This window comes from Cataglyphis hispanica, chromosome 1 (genome assembly GCF_021464435.1).
Source record: "Cataglyphis hispanica isolate Lineage 1 chromosome 1, ULB_Chis1_1.0, whole genome shotgun sequence".
Lineage (NCBI taxonomy): Eukaryota > Metazoa > Arthropoda > Insecta > Hymenoptera > Formicidae > Cataglyphis > Cataglyphis hispanica.
Window position 1 is genome coordinate 15476092 of NC_065954.1, and position 23658 is coordinate 15499749.

The 23658-nt window shown below is 35.6% G+C and overlaps 1 protein-coding gene across 3 annotated transcripts in view; it reads right to left on the bottom strand.

The window, feature by feature from the left end:
* Positions 1–23658, bottom strand: part of LOC126848592 (protein vein) — a 321069-nt gene that overhangs the window by 96102 nt on the left and 201309 nt on the right. For all 3 annotated transcript variants that reach the window (XM_050589593.1, XM_050589602.1, XM_050589585.1), the window contains exon 3: positions 2185–2327. In XM_050589593.1, coding sequence (XP_050445550.1) covers positions 2185–2327 — 143 coding nt within the window. The remainder of the gene's footprint in view (positions 1–2184; positions 2328–23658) is intronic.

Genomic DNA, 23658 nt, shown 5'->3' on the forward strand with positions numbered 1-23658 from the left:
GCGATAATATCTCCTAACTACTCAAGTTACACGTAATAAATTTCAACTTTCTCTCACGGCATTTCTCCCACAGGTAACACTTATTATTTTAGTCGGCGGCAAGATGCGGAAAATAAAGAGAGGTATCGATAAACTTCGCTAAAGTGCGTCGCGCGCGCGCGCGCCGTGAAATAACATAAATATCGCGGCAAAAGGTGCCGCCCAAATATTGCGAGCATTATGAAAAGCCATAAACCACTGTCCTAAGGGCAGCCACCGTGTACAGGATCGATATTCTCGTCGCCGTGACTGCGATCGCAGCGACTGCGGATCGTCCGTCCGTCGCAGACGTTCTGTTACATATCGCGAAATATATACCTAGTATAAATATATACTGCATCGTTACGCGAGAGATAGATGGTCGTAAAAGACGCAAATGATCGCTCGTACAGTCCGTAAACGGACATTGCTTGTTTCTCGCGATCGCGCCACGGAGTTGAATTCGTTTTCGCGACGATTACGGGAAACGTTTTGAATACCGTCGCTTTCGAGATAAAGCAATCAACCGTTGCGTGAAATTGCGAGGAGAGGCGTCATGTTAGTTTCGGTTCCGTGTATATGTCGGCTATGAAATGTGTCTGCTCCATTTTTTAGGATGATGAAGTTTTCGCTAAAATTAAATACGTGAGCACGCTAGGTTTGGACGGCTTTTGTATAAAATATAGAACGCTTCTATGTTAAAATTGGAATTTTCATTAAAGACAACATCATTTGTGCGTTTTATAATATAGAAATTATTATGAAAGATGAATAGTATGCCTATTTTTTTTATATATGCGTGTATTTTTAATGATCAAAATTTTGAAGCAGTTTTAATTTAAGATTCGTGCACTCACTTTTTTTTTCAATGCAAGCTGCTCAGTTAAAAATTGTTTTGCTTCCTTAATTATAAGTTCTCTTTTCGTTTTCTTCTCAACTTTTCATGCAAATTATAGGTAAAGCTTGGAACTCGTAAAAAAGAAAAAGAAATGGCATAAAATAGTTTCTTTCCAATCTGTTCGAATAATTGATTTCCGTGCAGCTTTTACATTACGAGCAATTTTCTTCGAATATACTATGCGATATTTGCATCACTACATTTATATCAAATTTTAATACTTTAAAAACTGGAAAAATAAGGAGCTTCCGTTCGAGTCTCGTTTCGTTGTGCTTGTCGAGGAGTAAAAAAAGGAAAGAAGCTAGAAATAAATTCGACATGGGCATGTTCAAGTGTTGAAGAAGATATAGAGGGAAGAAGATATAAACTACCAGACTTCTTCGCACGCGCGTTCGCCGAATATAAAATCATCGAATCGATACTTGAAAAGCGATTCAGCGAAATCAAATTGTGTCGTGTATTACCGAAATAACCAATCGTTCCTTTCTTCCGCGAGACGATATTTCATTTTTTCGTGTCGCCGAATAATTTCTTTCATTCGGAAAAAGTCGCAAGTAATCGTGCAGTAATTATGCCTATTGATTGATCTTTTATGTAATAAATTATTCATTTGTCTCATATGCAACTAACGTAATGTACTTTCTCAAAACTAATTTTGCTTTGAAGGAAAAATTAAAATTGTTTAGCCACTAACATATAGAGCGATTCGAGATATATAGATCGGTGAATCTCGCATTTTTGCATACCATGACAAGCGAGAGTACGATAACGTCAGGTGATAATCCAAAACGTTTCTACCTGTTTGCTTAAGATATCGATATACGTATGCGTCCCAATCCTCTTACGCAAGTCAGCATTCAATGGTTAGCAATTTTTGCCAATCGATTTTGCCATATCGACAATGTATTGTATCTAGATCGATAGGATCGATGAAGTCTGTCACTTTTCTCCGTGATTCTCTCTCTATATATCTTATTATCATTTTATTTTATAATTGTAATTCTATGACAATTATATTATCTCCAATTATATTAATTGTAATGTATTTTGCGATATGACATATCTTTGATTGTATTATATTTTATATTAAAACGAGAAATTATCTTTTAAAGTAGATTAGTTAAATTTAATTATGTCGAGAAAGAAAGAGATATAAATATATAAAATGCGCTATTATTCGTGTACGGTATAAGCAAGATCTCTTTCGTAAAAATGTTTATACATATTTTTATATTGCAAGCAAAAAAAAGTATTGGCAGTCTACTCACTTGTCTCCGGAATTCTGGTATCATGAGCGACTAGAAGTTGGGCTGCGAGTGAGGCCCGATGACCGGAAGTACTCTCAGCCACGCATTCGTATCTGCCACTGTCATCAGGCTTCGCGGAAGATATCACGACTTTCGATCTCCGCCTGTAAATCAAACAGTCATCTATTTTAATGCAAAGATCATATTTATGCTAAATCTCTGTCCGCGACAATGTCATTCGTGATAACATGATAAAATCTAAGGCATAACTATGAATAAATTCAACCAATAATATAATATATATATATATATATATATATATATATATATATATATATGAATGCGCACATCTTTTCGACTTCTCTCTTTATCATTTTAAATATAATAATAATTAATCTCTTTAAATTTTTAATTTTTTTTCCCCTGCAACATTATTAATAATTCAATGAAAGTATAAATAGAGAGGAAGAGAGAGAGGGAGAGAAGAAATGGTTATTCTAATTAATTTAATATAATAATATATATATATTATACAGGGAAAAAAAATTAAAAATTTAAAGAGATTAATTATTATTATATTTAAAATGATAAAGAGAGAAGTCGAAAAGATGGCGCATTCAATTATTCAATTGCGCATATATACGAATCATTGTATTTGGCCGGATTTGATTGTCAGTCGTAACAAAATCCGGATTTTAATTATCGTGTTCACAAATGTGTGCACGCACGTTCATCAATCGACTTAACCGTTTTTCATTTCGTCAATCGCGCTCGGCGCACGACAGTCCCGGAATTAACCGTCGCAGGCGGTTCGCATTACAGCGAATTTATCGACGCGTCGATAACGGAATTAAATAGTCGATTTGTCAATGCGGAGAGAGCGGAGTCGTTGACGCGTGCTGCGGTAATGGTTCAATAAGTTCAGTTGGCGAACTGCGAATCGGGAATTCGGTTCGTTATTAGCCGCGATGAGAGTTTTCGGTGTCCCCGATCGACATTCGCTATTACGGACGAAACGGTGGAGAGTGTGATTTTAGTACCTATCGAAAATTTTCCGTCCCATATTACCTTCCCGCCAGTCGCAAAAGCTCTCTTTCTCTCTGCGGTTATTACGGCGTTACACGATTTCACAAGACTTCCCGTGATATTGCGCTTACGTTACCCTAAGCCATTTCTAAGTTGTATTTCAATTACTGAGTTGATTGCTCGTGCCGAAAACTCCCTGATTACGCAACTGGAGATTATATGAAGCAAGAGAGAAAGAAGGAGGAAGAGAGGGACAGAGAATTCGTAGGTAGCACACTAATGAAATTAAACGTAGTCGTATGATCGCAATGTGATTTTCGTTAAATGTGAGAGAGGACGTGAGAGAGGAAAATTAATCCGCAACCAGGGCAGGAGGCTCCGAAAGATGCTCAGTAAATCAATAATTGCATATTACTATATGTCGTTTAAAGCGGGAGTTCGAAATAAAGCCTTTTCACATTCTATACGAGCATCTCGCACAATTAACTTTATTAAAGGAGAAAAAGTTTTTACGAGTAAAAAAGTATGCCTTTAAATTAATGAGATATACATATATATTAAAATGTATTAAAATCCAAAATTTAAAAAAAAAAAAAAAAACACAGATGCAATAAAATAGGCTAACAAAATTTAATTTTCAAAATGTGTAGTGATAAATAAATAACATAATTCGTGACGTCGAGTCAATTAAGTTTAAAATTTCTGAACTTTGATTTGACTTTATTAGTTTAATATTGGCCGAATATATATCAGTATTACAGAACATCTTTTTCAAAACGGTTTTCCTCACAGATTCATTAGCATTTTTATAATTGCAACTGTATTAGTATACAATTACGAATTAACATGTTAGCGGTTTCATATACACTTGATAATCTAGCTCACTTATCGATTTTTTTTCTAATGCCAACATGTTTTCGTATAGTTTTATCTATCTCTAGATTATCAAATGGCTCGTTAACTCATTTCACGGTTAGGTCGAGTTTATCGGCGTCGAATAATGGAATTAGACGGTCGATTTGTCGAGAAGGCGGGAGGAAGAGAGAGACAGAAAGCGGGAGTCGCAATATCGCCACGTCTGAATAACTTTGGACTATCGTGGAAGGCGGGGGATTAACTTATTATCTTCGCCGGGATTTCGAAATCCGAATCGGCCTGCTCAAAGAGATTCCATAAAGTTTGGAAAAGGCCAAGAAGTTCTTACGCGTTCTCCGGGGAAAATTGGGAACTCGAATATCCACGCGGTGCCGTAGTAGAGAACGACTTGAAATTTTTGAGCTCTTTTTAGTCGAGACAAACTTGACTTTTTCCGTGCGAAAGAGTCCGCGTGATCTTCGCATCCACGAAAGTTCCATATTTTCGGGAGAATGTGGGAGAGGAACAAATTTAATAAGTTCAAGTGCGCACGAACTCAATTTACGAGGCCAGCTAAAGTACTTTCAATAGTCGGAATCGATCGCGTCGATAATTCACGCCTCGTTTTTTCACATTCGCGTATCTTTCCAGATACCAGGTTGAAACCGAAATAATATCAAGTAATTTTTTTTTTTTTTCGGTATTATATTGTCATGGAAAAATATATAGATTCCATTTATTGGCACTCGAACAAATTATTTTTAAATTCTGAGTTTACTGATATTATATGTTCTACTTTTTACATGTGTTTATAAAGGCATAAAAATTTGTGCACGTGTGCGCTATTGACATTCTTAATTAACGGATTTTTACCAGACGATATACTATTAAAAAAAAAAAAAATTGTTACTTCTCAGTCTAGAATTGCGATCAACAAAAAATTAATTGTGTGTTACGTATGGATATAAAAGTCCATTTTCATGCAGTTGATTAGATTACAAGCAAGTAAATTTAAAATTAAAATAGATTATAAAAAAACACATTTTTCAATTTAGGTCAGTTTATCTGCAATTTCTCTTCGATTTTCGGTTGGAAAATATAAAAATCGAGATCGATTTCATATTGTATTTCATCTTCACTCATTAATTTTTTATGGATCGCTATCTCTGATTGAATTTCAGAATATTATATAAAATTGAGAAATACGAAGATAAATAATATAATAATAAAATATTTATATAATGTGCGCGTTTTTAATTTTGTAACACAATATTAAAAATTGTAATGATTTTGAGATTTTCCTACGCTTTATGGAATATGTTTAATTATATCTGTAGCACTTTACTTGAATGCAAGTTATCAAAAATATTTCGCAAGTCTCGAAAATATTCGAAAATCCTGTTTTTTAGAACAATATGGAATACAATGAACGGGATCCTTCACTTTTTTTTTATTTATCAAGATGTGGAAGAATATTGTCTATCTCAAGAAAAATATTTCTCCTTGAAAATATAATAATACACGAAAGGCGTATCGAGGGGCTAGAAATTTATCTCTGCTAATAAATTTCATTTCATTTATGTATCTTTGTCTTCTTCTTGCTGGACTTGGGAATGATTCTCGACTGCCATTTTATCTTGCTCGAGATAATATAAATGGCAAAGGTCGTAGAAAAGGAAGCTCTACGGAATATGTTATACGTTATAATTAAACGTTTGCATTTTTTAACCGCCTTTTCTGAACATCGACTGACGAGTTTTTTGCTAGTCATAGTGAAACGTAGTTCAGTCGCAAGTGAATACATTTATCTTACAATAAAACATCTCATATCTTGATTTGCTTTTTGCGAAAATTTTTGATATACATGAAATTTGTTGAAAATTTTATGATATACACTAAACATTGTTAAACAGTGCAAAATGTTACAAGTATAAAAGAAGAAAAGCCAAATTTGAAAAATACTACAATAAAGTAAAACTAAAGATAAAAATTTTAACTTATTCTATTAGAAAAATCAAAGCAATAAAGTCAAGGCTAATACAAATTATTAGATACTATTAGATGCTATTCTTTAACAAGTACTTTATATCACTTTTGCCTTACCGCTCAAATTGATTTTTTTATCATTAAAATCATTACAATAAAAATAATAAATAGTATCATTTGATGCGTTTTGAAGCATCTTTAAATTATACATTTATCGAGCTTTGTATTCCCCTCTCTTCACTGTTCTAATTCATATTTAATCATTTATTGGAATGATTACATTTTCGAGAAATGAATAGCATTAAATAAAACTATATGAGAACGAGAAAAAGATCATTTGCGAAAATGGATTTCGTGAAAAATTCGCGAGTATGACAGCGCATGGACATAAAGGACTTTATGAGATTAATTCGCAGTGACAACCGTGAATTTTACGTATTGTTCGATCATGGTGGACAGATTACGTGGCGTTTTTTTTTTTATCCGGCGCAACGAAACGAAATCCGTTCGTGGCGCGGCTATAAATTACGCGGGAAAATCGCAAATGGTCAACGTAGCATTATGCGAGTGGCGTTTAAACAGTCTCTGACCGCGATCTTCACAAAGAGACGCCGGCGCGAGATTAATTGCGACGTAAACGCGCGAATAGAGAGAGAACAGAGAGACAGAGAGAACGAAACACGCTTGAATTGTGCTGAATCTTTGTTTGGCGGATGCAGCAGCGGTTGCAATTTGTAAAATGAGCCTGTCGCCGGATGCATATATGCGGCCGTGCAAATATTGTAACGGATAATTGGTGCGACGGCGACTTTGCGGATGCGCGTATCTCATATTGTAATGTCGATTAGTCCGCGGGACACGCGGCGCGCCTGTCATTTCGAAATTCGAATTGCTTTTCTGGCAATAATTGTGTCATTCGCCGAATTGCAGTTGATACGCACCGATCGTCCTTTTACTCGTTCTTCTCCGCATTCGCGTAATTTAGACAGGACAAAACGATTTAATAATCGCGGTTTAATAGGATATTATTTTTATACTCACATCGTGGACAATATCGAGTTTCAATAATATTTAAATTTCAATGTCACTTGACATTTTCGCTTCACCCAGATGCGACATAATAAATATGCGATTCTCGAAATTTATATTTAATAACGCAATATTATTCTACGATGTGCAAAGTTCATCGTCTATTTAATTACTACTGAAAAAAAATATGTAATATATAAACTATAGAAAATATAAAAAAATTATAAATTTAAAAATTCTAAATTATCATTAATAGAGATTATCTCTGATGTTGCTAAATGTTGATAAATGTGGTTTTTTTTTATAATATGTACAGGTAAAGAGATTAATTAATATTGTCAGATATTGTCGGATATATTCCAATTCGTTTCTGACAATTGAAAAATCCGTCAGAAGTATTCATTTTTCACAAATATTGCTTCGACGAAAAGCATCTCGTGAGCATCTCCGTTTATCCCCTTTAAGAAATTTCATATACATGTGTTTAAGAGATATACACGTCCACGAGCAAGAAAGGTAGCGCGAAATGAGTGGATGCACAACAAGGATAGCAGAGAGGTGATTATGTACTAGAGAAAACGATAAAAAAGTAGAAGCGGTGGAAGGATAGAGAGCGAGTTATGGTGCGACAGAAAAAGAGAATGAAGAGAGAGCGAAAGGGAAGAAGGGGAAAGAGAGAAAGAGCGAGGTTTCTAATTCGGTGTCGCGGCAAAAATCGACACTCTGTCTAGACTACTGGTACCCTCCCTCTGCTCAGCCATCTTGTACATATCGGTTTAGGGAGAGATGAGGGCATCTGAAGAAGCGAGAAGGAGAAAAGAAGGGAAGGAATAACGCAACAAGGCGAATACGCAGGGAAGAAGGAGGAAGAAGGGTCGGGAGAGGAGATTAGATTTCTATTTATATCGTACACACTTCGTTCACAGCTCTCGCCTCTGCCGCTCTTAACGCTCTTCTTTCATCTCGTTACGTCTCTGCGGCTAGTTACCGCGCCCCGCCCCGCCTCGCTCTTCCTCCTGTCTTTCTTTGATGGAGCGCTGCGGAGTCGATCCATTTTCTAACGATGCGCCAGGCAGATGGCCAAAGTATCCCCTTTGCCGCGTCCGTACGCATCACAAATTGGAGCGAATTCGGACTCCCGCGCGAATTGCATTCCGTAGTTACTTGAATCGTGCGAGAGTAAGGGTGAGAGGGAGAGAGGATCGGCTTATTCGCATGGGGCTGAGGCTGCGGTCGAAGCTCCCGCCGTTATGATGAGAGCCCGAGATCTCTCGTGGTTTTCAATGAAATACCACGAGAGAACGATCCCGTCCCATTCCCGCAACTATACTCCGCACGTGTAGCCGACTTGCTTAAATCTCTTCGGGCTATTCCGAGGCTGCTGCGTTTCCCCGCTGAAGGGTCGGAAAAGGATTGCTCGAGTGTCTGCTGTATCGTCCCTCTCTCTCTTTCTCGAAAGAGAGAGAGAGAGAGAGAGAGAGAGAGAGAGAGAGAGAGATACAATGTATCATTCGTGTAAGAGTTCAATCCTGTGAAAACTTACGTGCGTCGACATTCTCTATCAGCCTTATGAATTAGAAATTAGTTAGTTCTTTCTAAATTATCTAAAAGAAGCATAAGTTAATCTAGATCGAGGTGTCAATTGACTGAGTTATTTTACACCTGGTATCTAATCATATTTTCAATTTCGGAAAAATTGTTTTAAATCTCATTAGAAAATATTAGGTTCTATCGTTATTGATTATATTTTTTTTCAAACATGACAATTTAATTATACTCGCCAAAAATTTGGGAGATATATCGGAAACGTAAAAACAGATTTTAAAATGATATTAGTTTTTTTTTTTTGCATAGAATTGTAATTTAATCATTGTAACAGGCAGTGGTTCGTGCGCGAGAACATTTGATATTTTGTCATATTGATTGTATATAACGTGCTAGTAAACGTGGTAATTAAATCTCAATTGCAATTCTGCTTGTTTATCGTATAAATATTTATTGTAGTTTTGTGTGAATACTAAAAGGGAGAGAGTGAGAAAGAGAGAACGGGCAAAGGGAGAGAAGGCAAGGGGAAAAAGAGAGAGAGAGAGAGAGAGATAGAAAAAAAAAGCGCGATGAGTTCAACTTTGCGAGACTCGTTGAAATCTCTCGCGTTCGACGATTAAAATTCATCTCGCATAATTGGCTATTATCCGGAAAATAATTAGTCACGTAGTTTCATAAGCGCGCCGTTTGTTTTTAATTAAATCTCGCGTAGAAGGGAAAACATGCGCGCGACGACATTCGTTTCGCGTGATCCCGCGAGTCGTCGAGATCTCTTCGAGCTATTTCCAGTTTCCGTTTACCGCATCGCGCTAAAGTTGCGGAGTCTCTCTCTCTCTCTCTCCCCTCCCCTCTCCCTCTGCGTCAGAGATCAAACGCAGACTACGCTCTCAGATACGCGGCGGACGCGATGAGCGAAAGTGTACAAAGTTATATCGGTTGAAACTTGTCGAAAGTTATGCGGAATTTTAGAGATGCCGCATGTATTTTAAGCATTAAAAAGTAGAATATCTCTGTCGATGACGCGAGAGCTGCTGGTTGTTATCGATTCTATCGCCGGATGAGAGATTTCCGAATTAAAGTGGCATCATGTGACATTACTGTAATTGATCGAAACTCAATGATAATAAATTATTACGGTTTAATGATATTACAAATGATTTAATACAGGCAATATGATACCTGCAATAATATCTATTTATCAGTTATTATTTATGTATCTTTAGTATATGGAAAATATATCAAAACAGTAATCTAATAAAATGTGAATATCTCTAATAAATAACACAATATTTTCCATCAAAGTTATAAACAATTTTATCAAAGTATAATTAAACATTTTATTTTTACATTCACTAAATTTAAATTTTTCTTTTCTTTAATTATTTTATAATTTAGTAATTATTTTTATATCTTTATTCTTAAAAAGGAAATTATTATTTTAGATTTCGATAAGAAATATCGTCCCCTTTTGAATTATATCAAAAATCCTTTATATAGATAATAATTAAAATAATTCAAAATATTTAATTTAAAATATTTAGGAAAGATAAGAAAATATATAATATTAAATGGCATTTTAGAAAATTGTAGAAAAAATTGCAGAAATATTTCGGATAATACATATTCCGATATTCTGGCAAGTTGTATCAAAGATAATGGGATTATACAGTAACTTCAAAGCTTAGATGCTATTAGACTTAAGAATGGGTTCTGCGATGATACTAAGTGAATACACTTCGCGAACTTTGCGAGCTACGCGATAACTCGCACGATAACAAAGGCAGGTGCGAATCGATTATCATACGATTAACCCGATAGATTTGTATTAAATTATTTCTCATATTAGGATTTTTTAAATTACATAATTTTTTACGGACGATCGCTAGACGATGTGATTATTCATAAAATTTAGATATGAAAAATATTCACTATTTCAAATACAATACAAAGCATTTATCATTTTAATGTTTACAAAGTTGTAGTTTTTATTTGCATGCATTGATTAGTTTATTAAAGATATATGTATATTATAAATTGTTTCCAACAATATTTTACCGAAGTATCTTAAAAATATATCTGTCATCTATCGTCTAGATTAACTATGGGAACAATGGCAGAATATTTTATGTGAAAGATAACATGATAGATACGCATTATCGGATTATGAAAAGAATAAAACTTCTTAATACATGGACCACTTGCATAAAGTCAGAATTTATAAAATTTTCTATTTGCCACAGATTCAGGATTTATGAATATTTCGCGGGATTTCGCTTACTACAATAAAGTACACATAGTTGGGAAAACGCGAGTAATAATTTGCGGCTGTTTCGCCGTAATTCTCACGTACAAGCGTCAAGTGAACAATACAAAACACTAGTTATTAACCTGCATTAAGTTCTTCGTTATTCGTCCGCTTTTTTCCAGCCACGCTGTTCCTTGTTCTCTAAATCCTCTCGGATTTTCAGTGAAGTGGAAGGTGAATAGAAAAAAGGGGAAAAAAAAGTAAATAAGGAAGGAAGGGAGGAAGGAAAGAAGGAAGGAAATGGAGATACAGAGGATGCTTAAAAAAAGTGAGAATGACAGAAAGAGGAAGAAAATAAAACGTCGAGCCGCCGAAGATTTTGTCACGAATTGCGATCGCCGTTTGCGTAGCTTCCAGCAGCTACGTCGGCGTCGCGACGCGAGCATTACGCTTAATTTGCCTCCTGCGTTCTCCGCCGTTTGCCCCCTGTCTCTTTTTGTCGTCACTGCCGGGAAATATGCTGCAGCGGTGGTAGCAATTTAAAAGAAATCGAGGTAAAGCGACAAGGAAAAAAGATTTGACATCGAATTTTAGCGCTGTCATTATTTGAAGCTTTAAATGTTATTCATTAATTCACTTGCACAAATATTTGCAAAAAAGATTGATTTTCGACAAGCGATCTATTTTTTATATTCGCGAAAAAATTTTTTCTCTGATATCTAAATCGAATTTAAATATAATATGAAATGGATATATTTAAAGAACCAAATATTTTTTTAACAAAAATTGCTTGGATTTTAACTAGTAATTTAAACTTTTTATTATCATATACACTTTTATATTTGGTGTCATGAAAAAAATATTATTTTAACTTATTTAGTCTCAACGGCTCAGGTAGATATCCAGGCAGGATCTTAAAAGATTATACGCCGGTAATCGAAATGAACGATATTTTCCGCGCACTTTGATTCTTCTGCGATCGTGCATCAACTATAATTCTGCAACAGGCCGATAATCTTCGCGATTTTCATCGACGCTTTTACGTTGTCGGGACAGGATAGAAAATGTATCGCCTGTCGCGGATATATCGATGCACCTTGTGCCGCACAGACAGAAGTTTCTCATCCTCGAGCTTCCACGATGGCTCGATGGCCGCGCCAAATGCCGCGGAATGTTGCAATTCGATTGACCGAGCCGTTGGGAAAATGGATTCCTAATGGTGAACGTCAACTGTGAGCAACGCGGCAAAACTATCAGTCTTGTAATGGAAACGGCGTGTCGTGGAAACCGAAGGAAGGAAGATAGAAAAGCGGAAAGGTAGTAAAAGGAAGCGGGAAAAGGATATCGAATGAGAGAGAAAGAAATAAAGAGAGAGAAGAGAATCTTCCTACGTATCCTCTCCTCTTGGTGCCCAAAGTCTGTTTTTCTTCCATCCTGTAGAAGTAGTTAATGGTTTTCTTTTCGGCGACTTGCCTCGTTGTGTTAATGCCTCTGCCGGTTGAATAGATTCTCTCTTTCTCTCTTTCTCATTTTTCCTCTCTATCCCTTTTCCTGTTCTCTCTGTCGTTCTTTCTGGCTCCTCGTCTTTCATATGCTCGCCCTTTTTCCTTTGCGCATCGACGTCCTCGCCGCGCACGAAGGCATCTTTCCATCTGTTCCGTTTGTCGACGCTCCCCCGAGGGCGATTGTATCGATAAGTGGAAATCGTTTTCAATGCGACAGAAAGCGTCCAAGATGAGGTTTATACACACGAAGTGTGTCAAGAGTCGCATGTTCCCTCTAAGCCATATAAATAGGAGAAGTCGAAAGAAAAATCGGCTCCACCAATGTGGAAAATATATACACAATCTTAGTTTAACAAATTCTTTGCTTTTTTCAAATTACAATTAGAAATAAAAAAAGATATAATTATCTTTAACTAATCAAATTAAACAAAATGCAAAATTTGTTTCATCAGAGCATCGATAATTGCTAAGAATAATTGAATATTTTATTTTTCAAAACTGAGAATTGGTTTTTTTTCGCAAATTAAGTTTTAGACGTAAAAATATGTGACACGAATTCTGATCATTTAATTTCAAGTCAGTTTTGCTTCAATAAAATTGTATTTTGTAAGTTAATTGCAAATATTGAAAAATGACTGTCACAACATTGTAAAGATAGTGACGACAAATCCAGAACATGATTTTTGATAGATTCTGCATACATGCTGATTGAATAGATGGAATGCTCTGATTTTCGCTATCGGCGAAAGTTTAATGAATTTGTTTGATAACAATTTACCTTCATTTTGCTAGCGGTTTGAAATAATGGCTGACCATTCGTCTATTCTTATCACTTGTTGTACCGATCAATGCATATCGATGTTAACGCATTCTGATTCGGAATTTGTAGCGCTTTTTGCATTATTTACGATTAATTTGCTAAATTAAATTTGCATTGCTATTAAATAATTACTATATTTAAATAGTTACTTTATTTAAATACATATTTACATAATCCCGATTTTAATTGATAATTATTTACAAATTTTACCAAAGGTGATAAATATAAAAGTTGAAAATTTACAGAGTAAATGTAAATCTATTCTATACTTTGAGATAATTTGTATTTGCGCGATGACATTATAAAAATAAAATTTAATCCCGCTTGGTGCAGAACTGTTTCATTATTATAGTTAGTTTATTTAAAGCTAATTCTCTAATGCTTTTAATGTCTGTTTCGGAGTTTTATATTTGAATATATTTTTCTTTCTATATACTTGCAAAGCGTTATATACTTTACGAAGCGTTTCGCATCACTATTTCATTGTTTGTATTGCCATGCAAATGATGACAAAACCGTAAAACATGTAAACAATAGCACGCATACGTTAACAAGGCCGAACATCTTGTTATTAATAATATGTTGCCGAAATATTTCACATACTATAATATATATGGACATACGCGGAATCTTAAATTATATAAATATTTTAAATAATAAATTAATTATTTATTAATCGATAGATGTATCACACAAAGTCTTTTGTTAAATTAATTATTACTCGATCCTGCGATTCAATTATTCAATTGCACGTTCTCAATTCGAATCATATTTAGATCATCAAAAAGTTGAACGATATAAAGCATCGGACAAAATATATTCAACTTTAAATATTGTTAAACAAAATTATTGTATCTCGTAAAGAGAGATAGCAAGAAAACGATAATTATATTTTGAAGTCTTGTTACTACGTTTCTTACTTGATTAAATGAATAAATTACGCAAAATGCACGCTTCAAAATTTATTGTTGCAATATAATTACGATTTTTATAATTACGATAATTATGATTTAACGAGTGTAAAAGATAATTATTTATTAATTATATTAATCATATCAAATTATTTACCGATACTTGTCGTGTTTGCGTTTACAAAAGGAATTTGACGAAGCGTCTCGCATCACAACTTTCCTATTCCAGTATTGTCGCGTGAATGATAACAGAGAAAGGCATAAACGTAAATGATAGCGCTCTAATGTTTACGCCGTCAAGACTAAACAATTTATTATTAATACGTTGCCAAACTATTTCATATACACACACAGTGACGTAATATTAAAGTTTTTTAAATTGTAGATTATTAATTTATGAAAAATCTATAAATACCATAGTCTCAAAATTATTTTTAGAAAAAAATTTTTATATCGGAAAAAGCGTTATTATTACATTTTATGATAATTTTTATAATGCACAAAAATTTTTTTCTCTATAATTCTTATAAACTAACATTATTTATAAAAATAAATTCTTCAGAAATTTTTACTTTTCTTGCATATTAGATTTTTTTATGCCAACTCTTCTTTTTATACTAAATTAGATGTAGACTTCAAAAACTTCTCATAGAGACGGCTACTGATTGCTGATTCACTCTGTTATTTGAGAGATCATCATCGTCTCAATTACGGACCAGTTACGTTAGTGAAATACGAATAACCATGGCTAGACAACTCGACGCGTCTTAGTCTTAGCCTTCGACGTGACTCCGGGCGTGATTTCTAATTTTAGTTGCGACGGACCAGGACCGTATCCTTTGCTTGAGTTTATGGGTTTACTCTCCTCTCGTGTAATAATTTATCTCTGTCTCTCTCTCTTTTAGGCAATGTTTAAAGATATGTATCCGAAAGTCTTAAAATAAGGCACAAAAAGGCATTAAAAACGTTAAAAAAGACCATCTGTCGTAATATAAAAATATTATATTTTGATTAAACAGCAAACAATCCTTGTAACTTATATGTACTGTCATTTCTATGATCCAAATATAAAAACTAATATAGCATAGTATAAAATCAAATTTTTTTCTTAAAAATTTACAATAGATAAAATAGATTCTACAATCTGTATCGCTATTATTTTATGGGAAATCAAACGCTTGCTCATCATATGTCTCGATGTATGCCTTGTCTGTCAAACGATAAATTCGCGTAAGCCGGGTCCTTTCATCAGAGAGGAGAAAAAAAAAGAGGCACCATTAAAGACGGGCGTTGAACTTTATTACTTCGTTATAGAATCAATAGACGACATCGCGGCGTGGAATTCGTGTTTGCGCGAATGTAGGGTGTTACGGAAGTTTTGACGTGTTTCGCGAGCTAACACGGAACTAAACTGATAGACCGCGGAGAATAGGGAGAGAAAACATCTCCCTTCCGCAATCCGGAGGGATGATATTCCTGAGAAATGTGGTCGAGATGGTATTCCGATGGGAGGCTAACTCTTGTCGCGCGATGCCTCGTTAAGCCGAATTTTCCTGGCGGGTTCTCCGCGGCAGTCCCCGGGCGACACGAAAGTCGGGCAAATTTTGCCGTCTGCACGAGGCGATAAAGTGCCCCGATAATTGCAAACTTCTCTTCCCTCGCTTCCTCGGCTAGCTTTCGAATTTCGAAACTCTCGTATGTTTTTCACATTCAGCGAATTCTGCAACGCTTTGCGAATCTTGCAATATAATATTCCTTTCGATATCTATTCCAAGCTTTTATCTTTAATAAATTCCTGTATAATAAAGCATCGGTTAAATCGGTTTGTTATTGAATGAAAAGCTAAGAAATATCAGACTTGTAGGAATAAGAGCGTATTATATGTACGTCGTACATTTAAGAAAATAATAAAAACTCTTAATATGTGGAAATGCTCCGTGAAAGCTTTTTAGAGAGCAATCTAAACTGCGACACGAAGATATATCACAGTTAATAAAACAAAAGCGACTAGCTCGTCGTGTTGCATCGAGCAATCTAATCTAGCCGGCGACGATAAATCAATCGTTATGCTGCTCGCGCGATCGACAGACATTCCAGCTGGAATTCCGTACTCTTCTCGGAATCGAGTCACACAGAATCGAGGAATTCTCGCGTCGTATATCGAGTCGCGGTCGAACTCTTTCCTATCTCTCTCTCTGTATTTATCAAAGAGAAAAAGAGCTTTGATTTATGGTGCTGTTTTTATACCTGACCTTAAAGGGCGATTTTCCGTTCCGGCGAATCAAGCTTGAAGAGATGAAGCGGCGCCGAAATAATATTACTCGCGTTCAAGCACAAGTTAGGTCAAAAGCTTCGTCGTGCGATATTTCCTCGGCAAGCTTGATGTCGTGATTATAAATACCCATCAATGGCGCTGCTACCGTCATTCAGAGCGTCAATGAGAGACAGTGACAGGAATAAATAGAAAATAGAAAGGTCGGTTATATATATATATATATATAAAATATATAGAAGAGTAGAAAAACGAAATTGACTACATATATATCTATGAATCTCGATTAAAAAAGTATCTTATAAAATTTATTTTAAAGATATCTACAATATATAATAATACATATAAATATAAATGTATAAATATACTTCATAATATTTATATATATAAAATATATATAATTTAAAATGAGCTAAATTCATGCATATTAGAAAATGATTTTTTTAATGAAAAATATACATAAATTGTTGTGGGAAAAGGGAATAAAATTAAAAGTATAAAATAATTTATATATAAGATGTACAATAGATATAATCCAATTTTTTTCTACATCTGCGTTTCATACAGAATGTTGAAAATAATCGAAAACATCTGCACATGATCGAAACGCTTCGAGCATAACATCGTTCATGTATTGATGATATTTGAATTAATATCCGGATCAATGTCATATATATAATGCGTGAATATTCCTAACACATGCATACGAATAACTAACACTTGAAGCATCATGAAACCGATTCGATATCGACACGATGAAAATTGCTCGCCAAGTAACAATATCCTTCTGGAAAATGTATCGCTATCTATCTGCGGAGGATTTCTATCATCGTAATGTCCGGGAAAGAGTTCGCAGTGAAGAAAACTCTTGCGTTTCCGTTTGCAGCCGCGCGATTCCCAGCACTTTGTTGCACTAGCAGCCATATAATTACGCGATATCTTCCGTCGAAGCTTTACCACCCTGCAAGTCATCTTGCGCGCGAGTCGTGCTCAAAGTGTTGTACGGAGAAAAACGTCAATGGAAAGAGAGAGAGAGAGAGAGAGAGAGAGAGAGAGAGAGAATCGCGGAGTTATCTTTTAGATAGTCGAGCATCTCCGAGCGCTTCGATGAATATTTTATAACGACGCAGAGAGATATATAATGAAAAAAGGTCTTTCGTTCTTTGAAGATGGGCGAATTATCTTCGAAGTATCTTCAAAGATAATCACTCGCGCGAAACTTTTTTTTTCGTTTCCATGTTCGCGTCCCCTTTTGTTCTTTTGCTACCTCGCTACCTCGCGATTCCGACATTGAGCTTGTGCTTCATTCCCATTCTCGTTTTCTTTTCCTTTATCGCAATGCAATAAGGTCGCCTTAACTCTAATTGATTAGTCTCGGTACGCGGGAAGGTCAACGAGGGGAAGGAAAAGAAAAGGTCGCGTGGATATCGTCGCGAGAAAGGAAAGACCACGACGCCGTCGCATTGTCCTTTTTAATTCCCTTTCTCCATTGTACCGCAACGTGGATACCTTAATTTTGTCAACGGTCTCTTCCATTATTCGGCAAGCACCCCTTTGATCCTTTGAGAATGTCTTCCGCGGCAGCACGGGGAGAGACAAGTTCCGCAAGGAACTTATCTTCTTATTGAGCAAGAAGAACCGCAATATTGCGTTATTACATCTACACTGTTTCCCGTTCATCCCAACTATGTAGTTCTCGGCAAAACGTGGAGTAACATTTTTATCCCACGAGAACGTTCTTTGATACGAAATCGTTTTCGGTGCATTGACTTAACCCGGAAACGCGCGCGTGATTCTTGACGTAACCGGGTGCAATATAAGTGACACTTGCATAAAATTCTATCTATAAATATGTATAATAAGTCTCTATATATATATATACACATAAAAAAATATATAAATACATTTGTATGATAGAAATAGAAAATATTAAATGTATTTTCTATCCTTTATATAATGACATTTATATCTAGATGAGTTTTGACCGTTCAGTTGAAACAGATATACACATGTCAGTAATATAACAGATATTAGATTGCTTTATATACAATTTTCTAAACAATCGCACAATTATTTTATCAATGAGATTTCTTGTTTCGAACTATTCTAACTAGCCGTTTTGCGAATGACGATGATCCTTTTAATCCGTTCTCTTGTGAAATTGCGCAAGATTGCGACACCGTTTTAGAAGAGGGGTCAAATGTGCTGGCAATGTCTGACCTATCGGAACGAAAGAAACCGAGATACTTCGAGGGGTGCCGTTTCGGCTTTGCACGAGAGAAAAGACGGGGAATCCGGTATGGTTCTTAGCGAGGATGAAGTGCCCGAGAGACAGTGAAGTCCTCTGGAGAGCTCTCAAGTGTTCCCTATCCTACGACCGTCTCCATCCCCTTTACTCTCTTCCGCCACCGACTCCTTCTCGGGTGGTCGGTCGACCTCCAACCTTGAGTAGCGAGGCACTTCCAAGAAGATACACCGCCCCCTCCGCGTTCGTGAAAGTCTTAGCTCGCATGACTGTGATATATATCGCGGTTACGCCCTGATTCGTCAAGAATCTACCCTCTTCTCCTCGCGCACCCCGGAACTAGCTCCTCGCGACGGATCCATCTCATTTCTACTTTCCGTCTCGCGTCCATCCTCGCTCTGGACTTCCGCTTCCACTGCGCCTTTTGTCTCGCCTCCCCCCAATTCCGTCTTCTTCCGCGGGAAAAAATTTCTGCAGGGTATGCGTCTCGCGATAGCGGACAAGTTACTATCGCGCTCTTCTTCGTCGAGGGATTACAGTGACGTTTTTAACTTTTTTCATCTTCTTGCTCTCCTTTTCTCCTCATATTTTGTCGTGTTTTTTTTTTCGAGACTTATTTTTTCAAAGCGTAATGAATCCTTTCTTTTTAATACTATCCTTTTTTCACTTTATGCCAAGGAAAATTTTTAAAATATTAGATATTTATTAGATGATTTACGCGCGCCAGTATTCGAAGAAGCGAGCGTCTAATTATTTCGAACCATATATTATATAAATATATTCGCAGTAAAATATGCTTTCGCCTTTACAAACGCGAGCGTCTCTTAAACGTTTCGAAGATTACAGCGGATGAAATATTAAATCCCGATTAATCCTTAATAAGCATGTCAGTTTGCGTAAAATGCGGGCACGTTGCGTCGTGGTCCAATTTTCCTAAAAGGCGCGTGTCGTGTTTGGCATTTCACCGGCACAAACGATATCACGTTACAAAGCAGTTTTTGAATCCTGCTCTCTCTCGCTTTCTCTCTCTCTCTCTCTCTCTCTCTGTCGGTATAGCCGACTATTGGGCGTATTTCTCGAACGTTTTCAAAATCAAAAGCACGATGTGCCCTTTGATAATATTCCTGCCAAAGCGCCCACTCGAAGCTCACCCTCTTTTTGGGAGTGTTGCAAAGGGCGTTTTCTCTCAAGAAGCGTCAGCTCCTGGAAATTCGATCGATGAAGGGAGTAACGTCATCGTTCCGAATAAAATATCGGTATCATCGGAATATCTTTGAAGATTTCGCCGGGAGATATCGTCGGTGCAAGCAAGAAGGAAGCAAATGGAGCAATAGTGCGCGCTACTACTTATTTTTTCCTTTCAGGATATATCTTTGATCGAATACTTTGTACACACAATCTTGACTATTACTCGCTGCCGTTTTGGAGGAAACGTGAAATATATCTTCTCTATGAAAAATAAAGATATGTAATCTTAGTAAAACCACAAAAATAATAATCAAATAAAGAATTCGATTATTTTTTTATTTAAAATCACTTTCGTTTTTCAATATTGTTCCCTTTTGTGATATATTTGTAAAAATAATTTTTATCGATAATTATATAATTAAAAAGTTCAAAAGTCAATTGTTTGATTATTTATTTTATTAGGTATTGATTATTAAGTTATTTATATTTGTGAGAGAAATAAATTTCCTATTGATTATTTTCATATTTATTTTTCACTTTATCTCTATTCTCTCGCATTGTATTTTGCCGTTTTTTAAATATTTCAGATAACGTAAAATTATCTTTCTATTCTATTATTCTTGTCTGACACCAGTTTACAGTTAATACACTTTCAATATAACGAATTCAATAAAATCGAATTCGTAAAAGCTTATATTCGCAATGCAATTTCTACAATGGTATTCGCTTGTAACTCTTATGAGAAAAAAGCACTGGCGTAATAGAAAATCGACATAACTCTTGAGAAATATCCCTCGCTATCGTTGAAATACTTTCGGAGGATTTTCAGGCAGGATAGGTACTTTTCCAAACGGGACCGATTTAAATCTAAGCAGAGTTTTGGCAAGCGTGCCGAATCGCGATGGCGACGTATGCGAGGAAGAAACGAGAACGTGGTCTCGTCTTTTCTTGTCCAGGATAAGCTCTTCTCTCTTCTTCTCTCTTTTTCTTTTGCTCCCCTCTTTCACCTATTACTTCGCCTCCACCTTGTTCTGTTTCTCGACTCCCTATATCTCTCTGTCTGATTCATCGAGCGCGATGAGTCATCCGAGACAGACGAGAGATGGTGGACCTTGCCGCGAATCTAAATAAATACGGACACGCGAGAGAGAGAAGTGAACGAAAGGGCGGGGGTTGGGCAGCGAGACATCACTTAGAAATGCGTGAGTAAGAACTTCACGCCGTGATAAATTTACATCGTTCTCCGTCTTCTGCGCTACCGTCATCTTCTAAACTCTTCTCTTTTTTTCAGTCCGTTTCTACAAGACTCAAGATCGGTATTTATATTAGATGATCGATCATCGATCGTTTCGATGTTCACGAGAACATTTTTTTCGCGATCAGCGTCCTGAGAACCAAGAACTGACAATTTTTTTATTTTTGATAGGAAAAAAGTTTCCTTGAAATTTTATTCTCTCTCTTTAAATACGTTACCTTGCAGTTGCTTATCTAATAATGAGTAAATTTTATTATAAATAATAGTAGCAATAGACTCAGAGTAAGAACAATCAATTGGTGATATAATCATAAATATATTGTAAATCATCGATGTTATGTGGCGATGACATTGTTCATTTATTTGTACAGTTTCCACGCTGATTTCAATGAGTCTTCTTTTTTGTTATTAATTTTAATTTTAAACGTGACTGCAACTTTTAATGTTATATATGTCAAGTTTTAAAATTTCAATCTAATATTTATATATTTATATTCATACTAAAGAAAAAATAATCCAAAACGTATATTTTCAATGTACATTAGTTAATAAAATTTAACGATAATAAGTTTGCGATATTCGCGGCTCTTATCTGCCAGCACTACTTGATTCCTTTTATAAATCTTTTGTTTAACGAATTAAAGAGGATTCGAACTCATCTCTTAGTTTTTTTCTTAACGATAAAAGTTTCCTTGTATGAGAAATGTCAAAAATTATACTAAGTTAGTTTTGAGGATTGCAAAGATGCAATTTTATTAATATAGTAATTAATATTAATATTAATATAGTAATTAATAATAGATCTAATAACAGAATAATAATCAATAATTTTATTTAAAAAATATCATTGGAAAAATCACTTTTCTTTATTGTCAAAAACACAAAAAATTTAAAAATAAAATAAAATAAAATTTATATTAAAAGGACAATAATTTTAAACTAATAGGAAACCAAGTTTTATTAAGTTTATAATTAAGTTATAATTTAACTTTCAATGTTTAACATAATCGATAATTATGAAAATTTTCGTTAAGGAAAGATCGTCAGGAAACTCGAGGAGTTCGTCGCAAGGAGTTTGTTCGATGCCGATGGGACATTCCATACGCTCCTTACTAAATAGCGCGTTCGTCCGAGCAATTCCGAATTACAGACTTTACATTGTAATTTACACGTCGTCGTACACCGTATTGTGCCCGTTGCCCCTTTATTTGTGCCCGCATCGTGGCGGTTGCTGGCACCACCAACATTGCGCCGTAAAGTTGCATTGGATGTAACGAGAATGCTCGGCAAGGCGGAAACGAAGTTTCGCGAGCGAGACTAAAGCCGAAACTGGGAAAAAGGGACTGACGGGACAGGACGAATAAGCGCGGTTCTGCTGTTGCTCATGCGACGACAATTAACGACGAGCAATTAATTATTCGCTTTTCGTGCGTGCAACCAACGACGACAATTGCGATTATAATAGAAATTTCCGTCCGACACGGTGGCAAGGACTGGTGACTAATATTCGTGATGAATCTCGTGCAAAGTCAACGGAAAAAAGTAGCAACTCCCACTGTCGACGAAAAGACAGCTGCGAGGGAGATCAGTGTAAGCTTTAAATGAGCATATGCGTTCGCAAATTAATGATTAATTAAAACTGATGGTGCCAACCGAGTCTCTAATCAGATGGCTGCCACTCGCGCTCATTTTCCGGCAACGTGATTATTCTTTTCTCTTTGAATAAAAAGACGTAGACTTCGGGTGTAACAGTATCTCTCGTATAAATTCGCTTCTATCTCGTGTAGGCAAAAATATTTTTTCTCCCGAAAGATTTTTCATTGAATTATTTAAATGCAAATTATTTCAAGCAAGTATCGCGATATTATTTAATTGCTCGATATTAGTTATTATAGTGTGAAATATAATAGATTTATCTAACGTTTGCCATTTTTATAGTATAATATATATGTTTGACAATAGACACAATTTATCATGTGCATTAGAAATTTCTCAGCATTTTCACATTAAAAATTCATTTCACTGCAAGTTTTGCTATAAATATCAATTATAAATTGATCAATTATAAATTATAAAATCTATTAATTTAAACATCAGAAAATTCAATGATCATTTTATATTTTTATCACCCATTTTCTTAAAAAATAAAATGGTTTTTAAATTTCCTATGGATACATGGGATATCCATTATTTCTAATCGTTAAATAAAGAGAAGCCATAATTTAATAAAAATTATAGACAGATCGTTCCGGAGGGTGAATTTTTAATATCGATATCTGCTATACTAACTATATGCGCCCACGTTTCTTTCTTCAGCTTATAAATATCTTATTTTTATTCGAGAAGAGTATCACAGAATCGCTGCCTTTTGACTAATACTGCGGTCTTTGGAAAATTGCTAGTCGATCCCTCGATCACTCCAACCTTGTAGTCTCATCTCGTCCGCGGTTCGAGGCTCGTTTTCCGCGCGGAGGCTTTCGGGGTAAACTCATCGATGAAACGGCCGGGCATGTCTCTGGGCCACTTCCAAGACGCGTTGCAATTTCGAGGGAGATGTGTGTGTGTGTGTGAGAGAGAGAGAGAGAGAAAAAAGAGAGGAAAGTAGAGGGAAAG